Source organism: Pocillopora verrucosa, chromosome 1 (assembly GCF_036669915.1).
Source record: "Pocillopora verrucosa isolate sample1 chromosome 1, ASM3666991v2, whole genome shotgun sequence".
NCBI classification, from domain to species: Eukaryota; Metazoa; Cnidaria; class Anthozoa; order Scleractinia; family Pocilloporidae; genus Pocillopora; species Pocillopora verrucosa.
This window is the reverse complement of record NC_089312.1, coordinates 26,470,546-26,488,445: the sequence shown is the minus strand read 5'-3', so window position 1 is coordinate 26,488,445 and position 17,900 is coordinate 26,470,546. Positions and strand designations below refer to the sequence as shown.

At 38.2% G+C, this 17,900-nt stretch overlaps 1 protein-coding gene and 1 pseudogene across 1 annotated transcript; one reads left to right on the top strand and one right to left on the bottom strand.

Moving 5' to 3' along the window:
* Positions 1-1,073: 1,073 nt before the first annotated feature.
* LOC131771642 (uncharacterized) lies at positions 1,074-8,960 on the bottom strand (annotated as a pseudogene).
* Positions 8,961-12,526: 3,566 nt separating this feature from the next.
* Positions 12,527-17,702, top strand: LOC131771626 (uncharacterized). Its single transcript, XM_059087466.2, has 4 exons — positions 12,527-12,604; positions 14,570-14,688; positions 15,316-15,534; positions 16,816-17,702. The coding sequence occupies exons 2-4, from the start codon at positions 14,631-14,633 to the stop codon at positions 17,460-17,462; spliced, it is 924 nt and encodes a 307-aa protein (XP_058943449.2). The 5' UTR covers positions 12,527-12,604; positions 14,570-14,630; the 3' UTR covers positions 17,463-17,702.
* The last annotated feature ends 198 nt before the right edge of the window (positions 17,703-17,900 follow it).

The window sequence follows — 17,900 nt, the reverse complement described above, 5'->3', positions numbered from 1 at the left end:
ACAAAAGTAAAAATGGATAACTATTTATTTTATTCCATGTTTGATAAAACTCTCTTCTATATTATATTAATCCGGGTAAATATACGCTTTAATTTAACTTTCTCCCAACAAACAATACAAATTTAAAATATAAGGCAGAAATAACTCGATTTCTGTACATACGCAATTCATAACATCCGATGGTTCTCGAGTCTGGCATGACAGTACTGCTTAAAACTGAAGATTTTGGAGGGCATCGGAGACCAGTAAGTTTACGATAGCTTTGGAGCTCTTTTTTTGGCTCGTTTATGTTTCGCCCCAGGCCAAATAAGTCCGACATGAACTTCACCCATGAGAGTCTGTTCTAGCCACTTAATCTTTCAAACACCGCTTCCGACCAAACCAGTAACCTCTTTATAACCTTAGCATTAAAAAACTGTGTCAGTTTTCTATCCAGACACAAATTTCAGTGAGGAAGGAAATACAAAAGAACTGTTTTGATCAATACCGGAACAATTTGGAATACTATTTCTTTAAAGTAACCCGCCTAACATTTAAACAGACCGGACGTGAAAAACTTATCTTCTTCTACACGTCAACTCATTGAGATCCCCTCCTCTTCCTTTTAACCCTTTACACCCAAACATCAGTATGCATATTCTCCATACTGTTCTCTATACATTTCCAAAGGTGCTGACAAGAAGAATTAGCATGCCAAAACAGAGTTTCTGTAGTTTATGATCATTTCCGTTATTCTCATGACCTTAGTGTGTGATTCAGGGGTGATATTGTAAGGAGAAATTAGATGCTAGTCACTCTTAGGGATTAAAGGGTTAAATACAGCATGTCTGAAACAGATCCCCTTACAATCAGCGTATCTCTTTGTGGACAATTTAGGGGAGTTCCTCTCCTTTAACTTAATGTCAAGACGGAGTCAACCAGGAAATTCTATGACCATCTGAACCGGCAAGGTCATAAAATATAGTGCCTCAGAAACGACGACACTGAATGATTTTTTAAGATTCGTTCTTTCAGCTCTCGAAGAAAAGTCTCTAAAAAACGGGGGGGGGGGACTGTTAGTTTGGTCGTTAATTGAGGCCTCTTAGTAAAATACATCTTCCCTCACATAGCTCCTGAAATCAGGTATCGCACGGTACTTTAAAACCTCATACATCTGACTCAATAGATCTTTAAGATACCTCCATATCTGTTCCCGCGGGGAATTTTAGAAGATACCCATGGCATTAGCATAACCGTTCCATCAACCACTTGATATTGATGTGTTTGGAGTTCTGCTCGGTTCAGTTCTTTCCTGTAGTGGTCCTAAATTGTTCGGACGCACCAGATATAGGGCAGAGAAGCGAACTCCTTTGAGCAGTCACTGTTACACTGGTGTGAGATCAGCATCTGAATTATTGTCCACTTAAGGAAGGGTTTGATCCATTTCGTAGCGTGAACCTTCTTTGTTCCAATCGTCTCTCTAACTTGATCCAAAACAGAGTCAACCGTCCATACTAAGAGCAGTCAGGTAATCTACCCCATCGTAGGTTGCCCCGTAATACCCGGGTATGGTGGCAGCTCATCATCGTGTCGTCATCATCATCGTGTTCATCGGAAGACAGATGATCTGCTTTTTTTGACGGGACTGCTCGCGGAGTCAATTCAGATCGGGCCAGGGGGGGGGGAAAAAAAAAAAATCACAAAAAACACGCTGCATAGAAAAACTCAGGGTACTTTGTAGTGAACTCGAAGGTCTCTGCCGGTGGCGTTAAAAAGTGGCATTCCCACAGGTGTTCCAACTTTCGGAATTTACCATTGGTGATCTATGTCTGTTCGAAAGAGCGGCGTGGTTGTTTGTAGTGGTTGAGACAGGGGACCCCCTCCTTGGGGTCGCTGCCGGGAGTATTGGCTAATGATCCTTTGACATGGTGTTGGTGGGGTTACAGCTCTGGGTAGCGCATCACTAGAGAGAATAAACTAGAATTATGGACCTCCTTCATGTGATTAGGCTTTTTCCCTGGGGGCCTTACCTAGCCCTGTTTTCCATCAGCCGAAATGCTTGTGAAACAAGAACCATATGTAGCACGAATGACTGGCTTCATCTGAAGAATTGCTTTATTCGCAGCTCACTCTCTAAGAGAGAAAGAATGAGACAGAAACTTCCAAGTCGCCATGGGTGGAGCAGAGGGATGGAAGACTCGAATATAGTAATTTAACCAATTCCCTTCATCTGAAGTCAATCCTCTGATTACAGAAACTCAACTCTGGGTCAATGACGGTACCTATGACGAATTGGAATAAAACTGGAATTTGGCGATTTAAACTTGCCAACTATTTTATTGTTAAGAGATGCAAAAATGCTATACTTGCTCATGTATTTCGTAGACTGCCTTCATCTACACGTTTTGTAAATTCTCTTTATTTCACAAATTTTTGCCTCAGAGAGAAACAATGATAAATTGCTTACCATCATCATAAGTTGTTGGAGCATTTTGTGGAAAGATGTCATTGTCAGAATAATAGACTCTGTCTGCGGCCACTCTGTGATCAAGCTGCCATGTGGGGCGTACGCTCCCGTAATCTCCTCCTCGTGTGGCTAAATGTAAGGATTGACAGGATTGCAAAGATTGCGGCACATGCCAGCCCTAGCACAATTCCATTGTAGTGACGACTGAAGTCAATCATTTCCTCATCTTCCTCTTTTAAAACTAAAAAGCACTCCAAAGCTAGGTTGAAGAGAACCATATCAACATTGCATCATTAAAATAGCAGAAAATGGTCAAATGAACAGTCCATCTTCATGTATTGAAGTTATTGGTATCATCCTTGTTGAACAGGATAAGCTTTACTCCTTTTATGTACAAAATAGTTTTAACATATCAAAGTCGACTTCTAACCTCCCTGTTATCTTAGGGCCTATTTACATTTTACATCACTGCTGTGATTACTTTTGTTGGGGAAAAGGTTTTATTAATAGAAATCTTACATAACATCATTCCGCATGCAATAGCCTGGAAGGGGGAGCCAGATACATAAAACTCTTATATAATTTTGTATAATCAAACATACAAATGGCACAAAGTCATTGAATAAATCCACATATGACACCAAATTCAGTGGTTGTGTTGATTGCTGTGAATACATTTTGTTTTGAGTGTTTTGTGATTATTTTTTTTCCTAAATTGAATTATTTTTTCAGAATTTGTTTACCTTCATCAACTGGATTTGCTGTGTATGTTGCCATAAATCCGGGAGCTGAGCCATCTTTGTTGGATTTAAACTCCCCCCTCATACCATTTTTAGAGGAAACAATTTTCCTTCCCAGCCCTCTGCCCCTCCACAAAGAGCTTTGAGTTTTTCCCTAGACCAACTGGTGCCACCATCAAGAACAATAACAAAATCTGGGCAATTTGGCCACTTCATGGAAGATACTTCCAAAGAAAATTTCCTAATGGTCAAATACAATCAATAAGATCAATTAAGTGGCTAGTAGTTGTCATGAGAGCAGTAGCTTTGAAATCAGGTGCGACCAGGTTAAAATCCTCATTTCAGCTTCTCAATTAACTTTGTCTCCCCATCCCCCACATTCAAGTCTCCACTTATCACTCTGTACACACACACGCACGCACACCAGAAAATTGAAACTATTGCAGCAAGAAAACTTTGCCAAATCCGGCAGTGCTCCTGGACTGATGTCACTTTTCTACTCATCACCCCATCCCGATTTGTAATCATTTAAGGAAGAAATGACTGAATATTGGCTATCATTGGAAGTAAGCGGTTTGTAGGCAGTTTATTTTATGGCACCCAGACCAAAAATACACATGGCTCAAGAACATTCCATATGGCAAAATACAGACCAAGTACGAATTAATATCAGAATGCTCAGATTTTACCTCAGGTCTACCTAGCCATAAAATAAATAACTGTATTTCACCTACCTTAACTGCAGCCTTATCACAAATCCACTGGGAACTCCTATTTCCCACACACAATTTGCATTGTACGGATAACCTCTTGGATAACGCAGGAGATGTAGAATGTTCTCAGATTGTGAAGTCATGGTAACACCACATCCATCTTTCAATCCCAGTACAAATTACCATCCTAAAAGTCAATCAGAGACTTCTTCCGCCAATGATTAAGCTAAAGCAAAAAAGAGCTACATTACAATATTGGTAAAATGAATGCGTAGGGTTAGTGTTTAGTATAACCTGAACAGACTCTCCACACATGAATGGTATCATTAATTGCAGCCACACAATAAACCTTTCAAGTTAGTTAACCAAATCAAATGCAGAAACAAACAAACTGCTTTAAGGTTGTAGATAGGCATCTGACTGAATTGTGCAGCCTGTGTGTGGGTTTTCACAATAATAACCCAGGGATTAATGAAACAAATGCTTATAATTACTTTTCTACTTACTTCTGGTAATGTTTAGTTGCAGAAGTTTTAGATTAATTTAGAACTTTAAGTAATGATCCTAGCATAATTCACAACGATTTATTTGATAAATAAATAACCATGAAGTGAAATAATAATAAAAATATATCTACACCTACCTGGTGGGCTGCAATTTTATTGCAGTTTACTGGAGTTGCTGAGACAATCAAATAATGATTGTTGAATATCACTTAAACGAGTATCTAAACAATCTTCCTTGCCCTAACACACAGAGATCGTCTACAGTACAATCATGTACTTTGGTTTAAGTCTGTGTACACCACAGCTCTATTACATCCGATGCTGTCTTCGAGCACAAATCCCCTTAGCTACTTAGTTTGACTCTATATATTGACCAGGCTGTTCTGAACATTCAACCAGCCCTGCTTCAATTAGTACCTTTCATACAATTTAGGCTTTAAAATTTTGGTGTCAAATCAGACAGTATTACCAAATTTCTTTGCTATCCTCATCATCTTTCGTATTTGACAATGTATTAATATGGTTGACTTATTTTGGTCTGGTTCCTTTTGTGTTCTGGGAAATGTTTAAGCATCATTTAAAAGATAACATTGAATAGCTCCTGTACAAAATCTGTCAAAAAAAGTAGGATCGACCTTCAAATGGCATTGTAAAAGTATATAATTTTACCTATCCGCAGTCTACACGCCAGAGTGAATAAAACGATTCCAGCAGTAAAGTGTGTGCACTTACATGCATGAATACTTATTGAGAAATAGCCTCCCATGTTGCCGCATGTCTGTTCTTCAATAGATCACAGATGATGTAATGGATAACATGGTAAGAAACAAAAAATTGGTACCCAAAGTGTGACCTTATCATTGATGTTCTAACCACATTTCGCGGTCTTCTGTGATCTGGTACTGACCCAACACATAGCAACATAAATTCTACTTGTTTTCAGATGACAAAAAAGCAAAATGTTGCTAAATGGGGATATCATTAAAGCATGTGTCCTCAATAATATTAGTTCAAAGGCAAAACCAATCAGACTGCACGACTATAACTCAGCTTAGCATACAGTGTGCCATACACAATTCAATATATTAGAAGTCCTTTATACGAACCTACCAAGACTGTGCTCATATGCATCTGTTCCTCACAGTCAGCTAACTTCATTTTTCGTTATGCTCTATTATTAGATCTTTAACACATGATATTCGTCCGTGGAAACTGTCCTCCTTTACCTTGTCCACTACCCCAATACGAATACTCCTGGTCTGTGCTTAATTTCGAATCCTTGCCCAACTATTTTATCTGAACATCTTTACCATCTATCCACAAGGTTGCCATTCCAGTGTTGATAGCGAAAAGAAACTCCAAGGTATTGCCACTTATTTTGAAGACTAACTGAATATTTACCATTGTTACCTGATGAAAAAGAGTTTCATAGTTCGATCTGCAAACTTTGTGGCAGACAATGAAGTAGTACTTGAGGTGTAAGTCCAACATCGCCATCCTTATTCAAATACTGTTATGACAGAACCAGCATGATCCATTTGATATATCCAAACTAAAAGTGTTAGTGATGTTTTCCACATCCAGATGATGACTTTGTGTAATAGTGACTGGCTTGTTCCAATTCCTGCAAACTCATATGCATTGTCTGCCTGTCCAAATGGGCCTGTTTCGATGTGAACATTTGGTGGACCTGTTCCCCTCAAGTTACCGTTAGCATCTTGCATCATCAGTTTCATAGTTTTTAATTAAAAGGATTATAACCCAACAGATATGGAAGATAATCTGCATTGAATATTTAAAACGAATGATAATAAATAAATCATAGATAGCATTCTTGCTACAGAAGTGCAACTCATCTTGCCAATACCCATAGGTTTGCCATTTCCCAATGTTGGATCTGAAGTGTATGGTACCAGTGACCTTCCCAAACGAGGGGGCACTCTCAAAGTGAGAATTTTAGCAAGAAGCAGAATAAGGATATAGAAAAAATACAATAAAGAAAATAGAGCTCTGCCTAGCACAATTTTCAGCATAATTCTGTGTAGCACTAAATAATTCTTGGATCTTTTCTACGCAATAAACATTATGTGACTGAAAAATAGGCCTGATGTGTAAACAAGTTTATGCAAATTACTTTTCAGTGAACATGCTTTTGCCAATTGGCAGGGAAAGAAACATTTTGGCAACTAAATTTGCTCTAGTCACCAGTTTAACGATTTGTTTTCAGGGCTCATGTGGCAAGCATCAACTACATTAGTATTTGTTGTTTCAAGTCTAAAATCAGCAAGAAGTAAGATAAAAAATTGCATGTCCAACATAAAGTCATGAGTATTTACATAAACCATTTTTCAATCTAAAATAATTTAATAGCCTTTTCAAATAATTTCTTAATTGTTAAGAAATTATTTGCAAAGGCAATTAAATGGTTTTATATGGAAAAATGGCCAGTTGAGTGGAAGAGAGTGGAGCTTGGAGCACTGCACTTCATTCTGCTTTAAATCAAAACTAGGATAAATTCTTCAACCTAATGATTGTTAACTAATCTTAACCACAATGGACAAATACATCATTTGTAGTATGCTACATTTGTAACCAACAAAATGGAGTCATTTCTCCTAGCTATTGTAAAGACTATTATCAGTATGTTAATTTTCTCAATGCATTTCCATTCAAAAGTTAAATGTCATTTTTTACCTGTGAAGATTTGCACTGTTCGCTAATTTCATTTTAAATTTTGATATACTTGGTAATTGTGTTGTCAAAATTTGTATGTAAACATGTAGTGATTATTTTAACATCAATTACAATTACAAACAACCATTATCTTTCCATCAGCCAATATTCTTGTAGTTAATAAGGTTTTAAATTACTCCAGGAGATAATTGATCATTAAACGAAAAACACAATCTTCACGAAAAAAGGAAGTTGATAAATGATAAATTTTAAAAGGTCACCGGAACAAAAATCAACCCGTGTTGAAATCCCGAGACTCCGTCCTCCGTCCTCTCTAAGAGTCAAGTCACATTTTTTAGCAACCTGCTTGTTTGGCTTTTGACCTCGTGAACAGTGGTAAGCCGACAATATCAACAAAACATTTGTCAAATTGAGCAAGATTCAGAAAATTGCCCAACAAATCGAATTATTTACTGTTATCAATAATCACGTATCTTCATCTCCTCATTGCCATAACGCCCTTACTATTCTGTAGGAACATCATCAGCAAGAAAAACGCTAATGAATTAACAAACAAGCGATTGTTCTCTTTTTTTTTTAAGGGTTCAATTCTGTCTGACTATTCAAAAAATATTCGTAAAGGGCAATATCCGAAACAAAACATTTGCAATGCAAAAACTGTCGGAAATCAACATCATAAATAACATAGTTCATTCACAGACTTACAATGTACTAGTTTGCTAGTGAGGTTCACAGCACAATTTTGATTTCAACGAGAAATAAGTTGTATTTCATAAGGCGTTAAGCGTACGTTTCGAAAATTGAAGGCGATCGGTGCATATCAAATACGATGGTGTGTATTTAACCTTGTGTCGTGATTCAGACCTTTTCAAATGCGCAGTATGCAGCCGAGTAAAAAATATGAAAATGTTCGCATTATGAACCAAAACAAGGAATCGGTATTTTGTCAGCATTAGAACATAACATAAAATCAAGAAGACATATAAGAAATCGCTCATGCGATCTATACAGGATGATTTTTCATGCATCACTTGCTATCGAAACTCAGACGACTCTTTTCAGAATTTAATGCAATTAAATAAACAAAAATAACCGTAAACATCACAACAGGAGAAATCAACCACTAAGGGCAGACAGTGCATGCAGACGAGAAGCGAGAAATCACTTACCCTCGCAAAATCCGACGAATGGAAACACAACAAGCGTAAACAAAGCCACACAATAACAACAAGGGCATATGTTGACCAAGTGTACCACCATTTTCAACGTAAAAGTCGTCAAATCTTTAAAAGTGCAATCGAAGATCTCCCATACTCTTGGATTTGAAATGGCTGTTCGTGCCTCCTATATGAGAGGCGACGTCCAACAGCTTACAATTTCACAGCTATTGTTGGGGCGTAATCAAGTGTAGCGTATCACATTTCTCTGTCAATGTGGTTACGTCGTTTCATGTGGTTGTGAAACATACTCGTTTAGCTTCCGAGAGTGCTGGACCTTGAACGCGTAGTATCCGATCCAAACTCTTCCAAAACAAAGCAGAATTCGACGAAAATCAAATTCTTGCACTCTGGTATCGACGAAAAATGTTTAAAATCCTCGATTAAACTCCTTCGTGCGCTTTACTATCGTCGATAGATTCACTAACTCCTTTCCCGCGTTGAAGGAAACAATGGGCGAAGTTTAGCGTATCAGCGATACTACACGCAGACGTCAATCAAATCGATTGGTGTATACAAATCGCATCACGTAAAATCGTGATATCTTTATCACATGCGTATTTCGGTCCAAGAACCGTTTAGACTTTTAACCTAAAGTACACTTACTATTTACTCTTAAACGTGATAGAAGTCAGCTGCGTGTGAAATATAAACAGACTACCATGGGGGAGTGGGTGGGGAAATCGACGCAAATTAGGGATGGGAGGCTGAAAACTTTTGTCATCAAACAGCTGTTAGGTCCTGATATGGCTAAGGGATTGACATTGAAGACGGAGAAGAATGAAAAGAAGAAGGATGAAAATCAAATAGCAATGTTACGAGCTTAAAAAGCTGTCCATGTTTTTAGAAAACTATTTTTTCCTAGAAATTAGAACTTCCTGAGTCGTGCAAGATACGGAACCAACATAGGCGTGATGGAGCTTGTGGTTTTAGGACAGGAAAAGATCACGTTTTTTATTGTTTTGCTTTTCGCGATTATTTCATCTTAACGTTCAAAAGTTATATTTATCCTTTTTCTGCCAATACTCTCATTTTCTGAACCTGTGCTGTAATTGAATTATAGCAATACTAGAAGTAATTCATTCATTCCTTATGTGACCCAGAGGTTGAAAATCAAGAAGTTTTGTCAACGCGCAACTCAGTCCTTAAAATGAACCTGGTAAGACACACCTACATGAAACTCTACTCTACTCAAGAGACCAATTACAAACCGATCAATTCTTTCTTTTCTCGCAAGAGTTACATGCAAAATTTCGGTACGCTGTGAAGAGACTTCCTTCTTTTTCTAAAACACTGAAGAATGCGGATTTTATTGCTGAACGTCGTTCACTGGAAAAAAGTTAAAGAGGTTAAAGAGGCTACTGATATTACATCGGTATTACATCGCAGGCTAATTTTTTACTTATTCAGTATTATAGCAACCAGCAAATCGTGGAAATTGGGTAGAAACTATGGTATTTAGCGCGTAATAAGGACTCTTAGTGGGTTCATATACGAGACAGAATTGTAGGCATTTGAATTTCTTGTATGAGCAATTTTATACAATCGATAAAAACCAGGGTCGAACTCACCACAAGATAAGACTGACCACTTCCGTACTAACGGTCTCAATAAGAACAACCCACTAAGCGTATAAATGAAGCACAAACGGGCAAAGCAGTTACACACGTATATTCTTGTTTATCAATGTTAATCTCAAAGAAACAGATAATTAAAAGACGAAAACATTGCTTAATCTGTTGCCAGATTAGAGAGAAACTCAAAAATTTTGTTCTCCCGTTTTTAAACATGAATTAAGACTAGAACTCATCCCCCAATTAGTTACCATGAACGATTAATCAGGAAAATCCCTTAACATATCACGCTGAAGTATCGATTCTTCAGGTTTCTAAGGTGATTAAATCTAATACGCTTTCAAACCGATTCGATCCGATTAAAAAACATCTTTTTTTCCAAACACGCCAAATGAAGAGATCACATCTCTGAGCCTTTCATTTTCTGTAGTGTATCTAAAAAAAGTAAAAATTCAAATCGAAAGTGAAAAAGCGATAGAATAACAACAAAAATCACTTAGTTAGCCGCATGTGCTTGATCGATCTCTATAAGAACCGAAGGGCCACACAATTTTTAGAGACTGTAAAAGGAAGATCTACGCGTCTATGATCTGGCTAAGTCAACTTTTACTTGTTCTTCAGAATCCGACTTTTTGCAAGGGGTTCTTCCAAACCTTAAAAAACATTGCACAACAGAGTGCCTTTTTTTATCCATCGAAGTCAATGTTGACGCGCTTTTAGCGAGTCCTGTTGATCAATCCGTCACGTACCATGTTCTATTTATCGAGATTAAACTTCCGGTACTCCTTTCAAGGCAGTGACGCATGAGCACGTCTCAACTTGTTTTATTGTATACTGCATTTTATCACAAATACCGCAATCTTATTGGGTACGCTATTCGTTATCTATCGTTAAAACATAGACTCTATGTTGTCATGCGTCTGTAGAATGATAGATCACAGATGACGTCAAACCGTGGTAACGACAAAAAATGATACACACAACATAAGTGGCATACAAGGTATAGCAGAGTGTGTCACTGATGATCCTACCACACTTTTGACGCCTTCTATGATGTTTTTGAGCAAATTCGCGGCAACACGGAATCTATTTATTCATCTATCTAATAAAGAAGCAAATTGTTGCTTATGATGACGTCATCTAGGCGCGTCTGTCTTTTCTTCCCGTTTCCAGTGAAACCCTAGTAAGAACCAGTCAAAACGCCGGTATGATTCAGCTGATTTCATAATCCGTGATACTATGGTGAGTGGCCCAACAGTGTGTGGTAATGAACAATTACAATAAAACGTGAGTCTGTTTTGTAGTTAAGGTCTAAGTTGGCCGTTAAATTGACTAGTACAGCTCAGTAGAATATATTTCCGAAAAAAAAGGATGCTAAATGCTTTGGTTTTATTCTTGCATGTCTTGTTGTCAATTTCTTTTACTTCTCTATCTGCCCCGTCTTCGCCGCGTTGTCTTGATGAAATAATCCTGAGTACCCGGTTTCCGAAACTTCTTCAGGTCACTAACGCCATCCTACGCCTACAATTCTGGAGATTTCTTCTCCCAGTGGAGAATTCTATTTTTGGGATGTGCTAAACGATCCTTAGAAGTTTACAATGTGTGTTTTAGGTCCTGAACCAAGCAGACCCTGCTAGAACGTGTTGCCATTCGAGACACAAAATTTTGCGCTCGGTATTGGCACTTATGGATCCTTGTGGTAATCGAGGTGTCGTGGCTCATGATTTTAGACAGTTCCAGGCATTCAGATAATAAATGGCTCTCAGTTGTAGCACAGAATGAAAAAGGAGGAGGGGAATTGTTAATCATCCTGCATTTTCAATTGAAGAAATTCGTTGGTTGTGAGTAGCCTAATGAAGTCCGGCGGCTCCGACCCTCTAAAATGATGATTAAAGCAGAAAATCCTAGACCTCCCCTCCCTCTGGAAATAACACCATGATTAAAGTGTCTCGCATTTGCTTGCGGGAAACGCCAGTTGGCGCTCTGCCGATTCTGAAAGGAGTGATATTGGCGTGATTATTACCTTCAGTCCATCTTGAGGGTTTTTGAGCAACAGAAATGTAAAAAATAGTCTCTGGAAGTTTTGGTGAATGAAGTGACAACATTTATCTAATCTCCTTTTTTCTAACAATTACCGACAGAAATAATCAATACCTGGCAAAATATTAATCGGCGTCACTAAACAGTGTTACCGCCGTTCAACTTTCGAATAATAGTAAAAAAGTGTACATCGTACTGATTGGCTACATATATATCACTGAAGAAAGATTTAGTAAAGTATGCCAGATGGTTTCAATGTCTTGCCTATAGACGACAATTCATACGGCATCCTACGTTTACAATGAACTCCAAAACCGGAAAACGAATACATTTGAAAATTGCAATATAGTCTTCCAGCGAATCTGGAGAATGGTATATCAGCGGTGTTGCCCATTTTCACTTCGGCTAAAATTTGCAGGTTTTGGGGCTTCAAAACTGGTGAAAATGAGATTGATGAAGTAATTTGTTCAAACGAGATATGATGTATAACGAAAAATCTGATAGTTTTTTAATGTAAATTGAACATCCATCTGACGTATCTGCTCATGAATATTTATTCTCAGTTTATATTTTTTCACGCTTGGTTCAAACGATAGTCGGTTGCTGTTCATAACAACATTTTATCCCTTTGAGGAACCGGTGGGAAGAAGACTCAGTTACATCCGAGTCCGTAGGTAGGCAATTTTGTGATCTCTCGTGATGAAATTCCTTCTTTCTAGGAATATTCACTTACGAAATATTTTTTACGGAAAAGGGCCCTGTGGAGTCTTTTACCTTTGTATCATGATTTCTCACGTATGCAAGTTGGTAAGATGGTTTTACAAAAGCGTGTTTTATAATAAAAAATGAAGCCTGTTTCATGTTCATAAGCGCCTAAAAAGTGACTTCTTGGTTGAAAAAAATTTGTGCCTCTCAAGTCAAACTAAAATTTCCATTTATATTTATCTCGCCCGCGTTAGTACATTGTGGGAAGGAACATCCATAATCCCTCCTGGATTTTCTTTGCTTTCTCTTATGTTTTAACTTTATCAAGATAGAAAAAAAGCACGAGTGTCACACTCGAAAAAACGATTCAAAATATACCGGCCGATCAATCAATAGCAAGTTTTCTGAGAACTCTCTCTATGCGCGGAGGATTTAATTCTGAAACGTTGGTGTTTATTTACTGTCAGTAAGTTAATACTCTGGAGAAAATCTGCCTACCTGTTGTTCAGATACGATAAACAATTCCTTGAAAGGAAATACGTGGCTCAAGTCATGAAAATTAGGTTGGGGATATTAAATATTGACACTGGCTAGACTCACATGGTACAGAATTTCACTTGCCAAAAAAATTTCAGTTTAAAGCGGAGCTCGAGAAACACCTGGTAAAGTGTCTTTAGTTGTTATAGCTTGATATTAGTCTTGAGTTGTCAGAAGAAGTACTGTCAGACCATGGATTTAATTAAGAAAAATATCCAATGGACCTTGTAAAATAAAATTTTTCTTAATGATTCGTGACGGTGTAAACAAATGATCAAAAGTGGCTCCTAAAAAGCCAAGAGTAAAAAATAAATGGAACTCAACCATTTCTATTTCATGATTCGGCCGATGGCAGGTGAATTTCAACGACGACTTAATTGTCTTCGAATTAGTATTGCTAAAGAATAAGATTTAAAACCGCCTGCTTCAGTAGTTTTGACATTGATATTAAAACACTGCCAGTATCATCAATTAGGGCTTGCGTACAGAAAGGTTTGAAATATTCTTTGGAAGTAAATTAACTTGAAACAAAGATCGCGTGATTATTATGGAAAGCCGCGCGAAAGCGCTGTTTACGTGGTCTCAAGTCACGCATGGCGAAACGAAGACTTGACAAAGGTAACATGACAAATGCATTTAGACGAGTGTCCATCGTTTCTAAATAAAACAGATAAATAAATAAATTTGACCGGTACTGTTTTCCTTTTTTCATTTTTTTTCCCACAGGGTACGTGTTACTCTCAGTTACCCAAAGTCAATTTGTAAAGTTCGTTTTATAACATTTTGTGTCTTGTTTTGTTTTACATTAATTTAAATAAATTCGGGTGAGTTGGACTTGTGGAAAATTAATTTTTGCAGGTGTGTCAGATAAAAGCTTCCGCTAAAATCTGCCCGGAATGATATAATATTATGCTCACTTCCAATATTCCTATTTACATTGGTAATTAAAAAACCGTCGACTCAAAATTGTAATTTTTTTGTTTTGCCTCTTTCTTCACTTTCGCCTCTAAGATATGTAAATCGCACAGTTTAAATTGACAATTTTAAAAGCGAACATTATAATTCATGGAACTTTGACTGACTCGTATTAAAGTTGTGCCCAATTTAAATGTAGATCTGGGAGAAAATGAACCAAGTATTACCGAATGACAAACGCCTGAGGGCATCAACCTCCTGGACTTGTCGGCCACACCGCCCACCGACAGTTGCTACGAATGTGATTTTCACTATTTAATGTTATTTTTAATACGCCTTTTACAAGGCGTATTAAACAATGAACGAAACTGGAGGCAGATAAATCTAAGAAATTTCTTGTTCATAATGCAGCATTTTGAATCATCAGAGGTAAGATACTTAACTCAGGTGATCGCGTTGCTCAGAAAAACGTTTTTTCCCAGCTTAATTTCAGCAGGTCCCAAACTGAATGCATTCGAACGGTTGCATAGGAAACATTGCATCATGGACAGGGATGGCAATGGACTCAATGAGACCGTAATGAACCCGACCAATTTAAGCGGTGAGTAGTAGGATAGGAATTCAAGAAAATATATTCAAGAAGTAAATTAATAGGTAGTCGATATGTTAAATATACTACTGCCTTTAACATGCTTATAAGAAAGGGGAGTGGGGGTGGGGTGGGTGGGGTGGGTGGGGGGGTAAAATGAAATATTACTGTCAGACTAATCCCTTTCACTGCAAGATTGCTGGATGTAATAATTTAGGACCCGCATGTATTGCTTGAGTTTAACTTGAGACTCTGAAATTTTGAAATTAAGGGCTTATGCTTCCAGGAAGGATTCTCTTTTTAAAGAGGTTATCAATTCAGTGTGAATAAAATGCGAATTTAATTCATTTTTATCCGAGACAGAAATAAAATCTGTTACGGTCTTGTTTTATATGATCGCTCCTTCTTACATGGGGAAGAATTTCGTATTTTCCGTGACACAGGTTTTACTTCTTTTTTTCACATTTTCATGTCAACAGCAACGACAATAAAAACCAGAAAGTAACAAACGATATTTCTTTGATTTGCTTGGAAACCATCGAAAGAATGTTGGGGCTCAGAAAGCAGGTTTCCCCATGTTTATGACTTGCGCTCTTTAGTACATCCTTTAAGACGTCTTTTTTTTAACTTTTCCGGAAGATTCTTCAAAAAGCAAAGAGGAGACGGTTGAGGTGGGTGTTATCGTAATGGGCCTCTGCTGTATTTGCCTGGTGGCCTGTGCACTAGCAGTTCTCCATCTCCGCTCGAGCAGCAGACGCATTTCAGGAAACCGTCGAAGAGCCGAACATTCAGGAGGTGTGTCTGAGGATCGATCACGTGACCCATTGGATGTGGCAGCACCGCCCTCTTATGACACAGGTAGTATGATCTTTCCTCGAAATATGTGACTCTGGAGAATAATTCTGGATCATAGACCGTATAGATTCCATGAACTTCTGAGCTCCGCGCGGATGCTTCCTCCAATGACAAAAGGGAATTCGACCCTGATTGGTTCTCTCAAAAAATGATACGCTAACTTTGAAGAGCGCACTCGATATAGACTAAAACAAAAAATGATTACAGACTTATAAGCGCAAGGGCCGTAGTCAGACTTCAGAGCAAGACGAGGCAAGTTTCGAGCGCCGAAGGCGCCAGCCGCTAGGGGGTATGCATGGGGCATGCCCCCAGAATATTTTGAAATCTAGAGGCTCAGAAATGCTCTTTTAAGCATTTTCCGTGGCATTTTTCTTAAGAAAGTCACTCTTGGGCCAACATCAAGACAAGGCAGTTGCCTCGTCTTGCCTCATGCTAGCTACGGGCCTCATGAAAACTCCAAGTAGGTCAGGTAAATGCATGTAAATTGCTCTAAGATCAGACTACAAAGATTTTGCTCATGCATCTGATAATAGCTGATAGTGTGGCACAAGCACTCAAGAGATAATCCCAGGTCAAAAACCGATACACTTTCGAATTCCTCTTAACAATCAATATAAATTCCTTTTAAAGCAAATAGAAATGAGCATAGGAAGGATTACTATACCTAACAAAAGATTTCTTTGACCCACCTACAACTTGCGTTTTCATAGGTTTTGTTGCTTTCCCATGTTTGGAGAGGGGACATTTAGAAAATGAATAGAAATTATCCAAGATCTTGTTGTCTTATGCATGAATAAGATTTGTCTAATATAGATATTTAATTTTGGAACATAGATTTATGCCCAGCTTTCTTTTTCGAATTGAGTCATAAATTGTACAAAATTTGTAATTGAATTGATTTTGGCGGTTAAGAATATATGAAAGTCATTCACGTCTTTATCCGCAGTTCAAATATATGACTTTCATATATTCTTAACCGTCTTTTCATCACTTCACGGGTTTATTTAGAACCACCATCATGACCAGCTCTCACTTGGCTTGTTGGCTCAGTTGGTAGAGCGCTGCACCGGTATCGCAGAGGTCATGGGTTCAAATCCCGTACAGGCCTGAATTTTTTTCAGGCCTTATTTTCACTACTGCCTAAGTAGTGCACATCACTGCGAGGATCACTTTCACTTCATGAATTGATTTTCTTCATATCGACGTCCACAAGAGATTACTAACCAGTTGATATTGTCTTGACGTCTTTTGATATTTTAATCATTTCATCCCCTTTTCCTTTAGTAATCCGTTCCCCTCACCTATACCCGCCCTCCCGACAGATCTCTATGTCTCCTGGTGTTTCTGAGACGCGAAGAAGCTCCGGATCAAGTACATTCAGTCTGTCGCTTCATAGTCCTCGACTCACCCGTCATTATCTTGAAGCACCTCGAGAAACACCTGAAGAGAACCTCTCTGAACACCCGAGTTTGCAGATGTTTCACCAGGAGGACAATGAAGAGCCTCCCCCACCTTATCCAGGGAATATAATTTCAAGAGAAACAGGACAAGATGCGAGTTTAACGGTCAATGTCTGTCAAGGCAACTCGAGAACATTCAGCGAGAGCACCGAACAAGATGAAAGGAATCAGAGAACAGTTGAAAATGAGCTTAACAGTTGGAACTCGGAAGCACGGGAAAGTACAAGTCACGCGGTCAATGCGTGGACTAGTTGCGAGGCTTTACATCCATCACCAAATGGAGATATCCGTAATGAATTATGTAGAACTGACATCGATCAATTAAATTACGAAAGGAGGATGCCAGTCTGCAATCTTAGACAACCTAAAGTTTTCCGGACGGTTGTTTCTTATTCATCGCAACTTCAACGTGGTAAAGAGACCGTGAGCGAGTCTTTGGCCTTCTCTGATGAAGATGCTAACACCGTGTAGTCATTAATGCTGTTAAGCCAATCTTTCTATAGTAAATTCTCATTCATCAAGTTTGCAGTTTTATCTGACTCAGTGATCAAACCGTCATGTAGCGAAGCTCCCTCCCCACTTTACCTAACTGTATACATAACTAGGTCAAGCACACTCTCCTGGGAGAAATGAACTCCTGTTACCATGATCTCTTAATAAAATTCACCGTTAACGTTATGGGAAACAAACAATAAAATAAACAGTCCTTGAGACCCAAGTAAACAAAGATTACATATGATGACTTTTTTCTTGTCAACGAGCCGTGCAGTGATGACATTGTGGAAGTAATATGGTAACGGTAGTAGCATTTTAAAACTTTCATGTTTTTGAAATTCACATATGAATCCCTTATTTCCTGGCCGTTTTAATGCTTAATTGCCTCCCAGGTTATGTAGGAGGAACTAGTCA